Below are 4264 nucleotides of genomic sequence, written 5' to 3'. Positions count from 1 at the left end.
AGTTATTCTGCCGAGATTATGGAATGTTGGCTCATGAATAGGTAGAGGCCTTGTATTTATTACACTGGTCCTAAACGCCCCTGTCGTAAGACATGTCACTATGTAATGCGATAGGCTTGAAGATTCGGAATAGACAGCAACGTCCCTTACCCCCGACGCCCATGCAGTCTGACTATAGGCATACACGTTCAGACGGCTCATCCAATTGAGCGACTCGATTGGGTGACGTATTAACATTCCACAAAAGTCTAAACTTTCTTAAGCATAATAGAATACAGGGTTTACCGTATCTGAGAGACGTGATGTGTTTCAATGCTTTGTTAATGATTGGGTTTAAAAGATAGTTAGGCCCTTAAAAGAGTTCAACCATAAAGAACATCATGGCCAAGTCAAGTTGACTTCCATGAACACGTTCGATTATCCTAACGGTCCAATCCTTTATGTGTTTAAACAAACAGTTCCTTAATTAACCAAGAATTCCTCAAGCGGGGTGCAATGCTTGAGACTGTGTTATGGTGAAGTGTACTAATCAGCACTTACCGGGTTCCATGGCCTTACTTAGCAGAGGTACAGCTTACAACAACCGTTGTGCTTCAGCATGCACGTACAAAGTTTATATGCTTGGTGACAACACTAGCATGGTTTGGGACTGACAATGTATCAGGGGTCTAGTTAGACGTTTCACTACGAAAGAGTCCTCAGTCGGAATCCAAAGCTTGATAGACTTACTACAACTGGCGTGCCTCAGTCGATCTTACGTTGTATTCGATAGACTTCTCTTACCAAGAGGTGACACAGATAGTGTACTCTGAATCGGGGTTCGCGACTTCCCAATAACAAAGCCAATAACTATGTTCTATTAGTTGGAAAAGCGATTGAGTTTAAAGTATAATCGGAAAGCATTTTGACAACATACACAAACCATAATATTATTTCGGCATTATAACTGTTACATCATAGCATACACTAAAGATAACTGCTTGCTAGTCATGACAACAACATCACAGAACATAATGATAGAAGACATAATATAAAGATAAAGGATAGAAGTACCAGTAGATTAAACGAGTTCCGAATACAAAAGTGACAACTTCAAACTCCAGACCGCTCCTAATACAATCTTCGGTGTTCTTCTCCGGGTACTAGATTTCCCGCACGGAGTCGAAGACCTTGAAAGTATGACTAATAATGTGCAAGAGAGAGAAAGAAGTGAATTGAAGTGTGTGTTGGAATGAATGACAAAGACCCTTTAAATAAGCTTGAAATTTGCCTGCAAACGGCTGGCAGGCCGTTTGGCAAGCCGTTTAGCAAGCCGTTTGCAGGGGTCGTTTGCCAGGCCAGCCCGTTTAACGTGCCCGTTTGATCTGGGCATATGGCAGGCCGTTTGCCATACTGGCAAGCCATTTGGTAGCCCGTTTGGAAAGCCGTTTGGCTTGCTGATTCGCTGGATCGTAACTTGATTTCTTGTCTTTCACCGTTTTCGCTCTAGAATCTTCGTTTTAACTTCGATTCTCTTGATTCTTTTTGCACCATCTTTGTAATTACTTGCTCTTCAATTTTAACCAACGAAGCAGGTATTTTTCCGATAAAGTTCGAATCTTTCTTGTTTTTGGGCCTTAATACCGGGGTGAAAACGTGACTTTTTAGGGAGGCAAAAATGTTCTTTATGGTTCATTTTGTTTGGGGAGGCAAAATTTCATTCCAAAACAGTTGGGTTACTGGTGATAACACAACAATTAGAAGGAGTTTTGTGTTGAACACTAAGGTTAACTGTATGCAGTTAAACCAAATGGCGTATAATTATGTAGGGGCGAATCAAAGAACACACACGTTGAAAATGTTCTTGTGGGTTCTATTTAATGGAAATGAATGGAAAAATGAACTTACTGATGATAACACTTTTGGATACAATATATTATTATTCTCAGAATGATCCAAGTTACGAGGCTCAAATTGAAATTCAGTTTGAAGAAGTTTTTCTAACCACGCAAAGTTCGGGTTTTATGGATCTTATTCAAACTTTGGAAGGTGGTCCATCAACATCTCACTACCATACAACAGTTGTTGTAGATGAACAAGAACGAAGAGATGAAGAACAAAATGTAGTAGACTCAGATGATGGTATGTCAACTGCAATTGACGGTACAGTTTCTGATTATAGCGTTGAAGAGAATGTTTCTGGTGATGAAGGTAGAGAAGAGGAAGTGGAACCAATTTCAGAGACTGCCCCAGTTTCACGTTTCGGGGTTGTTAATCAAGGTGATGCTAGTAATAGTTTTCCATTCGATGATGACCAAAAAGCTTCATAGGTTTTTTATGATAAGGAGATCGGTATTATTTCAAAAGGAATGGTGTTCCAGAATAAAGCCGAACTTATATATGTTGTTCGAAAATGGAATATACACCATAATAGAGAAATAGTTGTTACACAAAGCAAGCCGGGTTATTGGCAAGCATATTGTAGAACAATTAGCTCAGATTACAAGGGTCCACAAGAAAGATACCATTGTTGCTGGAGTGTAAGTGGTTCGTGTCACAATCGATCGAAGGTATGAAAAATTACAAAATGGAAAGATGAACACACGTGTTATGGACACGTATCGGTAAACAACAATCGTTGTTTAACCTCTAGCTTAATTGCTAGTGAAATTGAGCATCAAATATGTTTAAACGTTGCTTTTCCTGTTAAAAACATCCAAGCCCAAATAAAAAATACATGGCATGTGGATGTTCGTTACGCTAAAGCATGGAATACTAGGCGTATTGCAATCGAACGATTGTTTGGAACTTGGGAAAGTAATTTTATTAAACTACCAAATTATTTGAATGAATTAGTTTCTACCAATCCAGACACAATTGTTGTGTTTGAAAATGAACCTGAAATTGAAGAAGGTTTCGACACATTTAAATTTGTGTTTTGGGCATTCGGTCCAGCCATTAAAGCATATAAATTGTGTATTCCGATCATTTGCATCGATGGCACCCATTTGAAAGGTAGTTATAGGGGTAAGCTGTTAACTGCGATTGGGAAAAATGCTAACAATCAAATTATACCCGTTGCCTTTGCACTAGTTGATGAAGAAAGTAACGAAAGTTGGGTTTGGTTTTTGAAAATTCTCCAAGAAAATGTTGTTAGAAAAGGAAAGTTGTGTGTCATCTATGATCGATACCCAGTCCTACATGCAATGAGTGCTCAAATGTACGGTTGGGAACATAGGTACTGTTTGCGCCACATTCGTAGCAACTTATTGAGCAAATATACTAAAGTAAAATCGCTCAAACAATTGTGTTGGATAGTCGGTTCAATAACCAATCAAATATTGTATAAGAATTCCCTCAGAGCCATCAAACAAGCTAGTACTGAGGCTTGGAAATATTTGCATGATGCTGATTTAGGCAAGTGGACTGTGTATAAGGACAAAGAGAGGAGTCGTTGGGGTAACACAACGACAAATATTGTTGAGTCCCTCAACAGTGTGTTACGTCATGCCCGTATGATGCTGATCAAAGCGTGTATTGAATATACATTTGATTACACCAGACAACACTTCTACGATCAAAGTCGAGATGGAAGGCAATGTAATTCACCACTGTCCAAGAATATGTTTAACATCTTTAACGAACGGGAAAAAAGAGCTCAAAGATACAAAACCACATGTTATAACGAACAACAAGGTGTGTTCAAGGTTCAATCAACTTATCAAAGAAGTGGTGAAGGTGGCACCGATTACATAGCAGAGTTTAAACAGAAAAGGTGTTCATGTGGAATTTGGCAACACCAAAGATTACCTTGCTCTCATGCCATTTCTGTGTGTAGCCATCTAAACGAGGATATAAATAAATGCATTAGTAAAAAATACATAACTCCTAGATGGAGAGAGCAATATAGCCATCATTTTAATCCACTAAGAGACGCGAGCTACTGGGCACATATACAGTGGAACATTATGGCCGATCCATCAAGATTGATTAAGTACAGGGGGAGGAAAAATCAAAACGTATTAAGAACCAGATGAATGAACGTGAAAATCAAAAATCAAAGTGTGGTATATGCAGGGCTGAAGGTCACAACAGGAATACCTGTCCAACTACTAGAATGCCATAGGTTTTCAGTAGTAATTTGTTGTACTATGTTTGTTGTAATCGTTATGTTTATGTTGTTGAAATAATAAAATCGCACGTTACTAATCTATTACAAGTAACTTTAATTTATAAAAGGTCTAGGTGCATAATAGTATTCACCATGACTGTCATACATCGTATC

General features: G+C 38.6%; 1 protein-coding gene across 1 annotated transcript; it reads left to right on the top strand.

Annotated features, from left to right (window-relative positions):
* The first annotated feature begins 2348 nt into the window (after positions 1 to 2348).
* On the top strand, positions 2349 to 4016 carry LOC139853450 (protein FAR1-RELATED SEQUENCE 12-like). Its single transcript, XM_071842846.1, has 2 exons — positions 2349 to 2526; positions 2836 to 4016. The coding sequence occupies exons 1-2, from the start codon at positions 2349 to 2351 to the stop codon at positions 4014 to 4016; spliced, it is 1359 nt and encodes a 452-aa protein (XP_071698947.1).
* The last annotated feature ends 248 nt before the right edge of the window (positions 4017 to 4264 follow it).

Source organism: Rutidosis leptorrhynchoides, chromosome 1, assembly GCF_046630445.1.
Source record: "Rutidosis leptorrhynchoides isolate AG116_Rl617_1_P2 chromosome 1, CSIRO_AGI_Rlap_v1, whole genome shotgun sequence".
In the NCBI taxonomy this organism is placed as follows: Eukaryota; Viridiplantae; Streptophyta; class Magnoliopsida; order Asterales; family Asteraceae; genus Rutidosis; species Rutidosis leptorrhynchoides.
This window is presented reverse-complemented; position numbering and strand designations above follow the sequence as displayed.

Bases quoted from the DNA above. Each gene is read 5' to 3' on its own strand.
- LOC139853450 (XM_071842846.1), top strand. From the start codon at position 2,349: ATGGTGTTCCAGAATAAAGCCGAACTTATATATGTTGTTCGAAAATGG. The intron at 2,527-2,835 runs GTTCGTGTCACA...TGAATGAATTAG, and splicing joins TTGTTGCTGGAGTGTAAGTG to TTTCTACCAATCCAGACACA.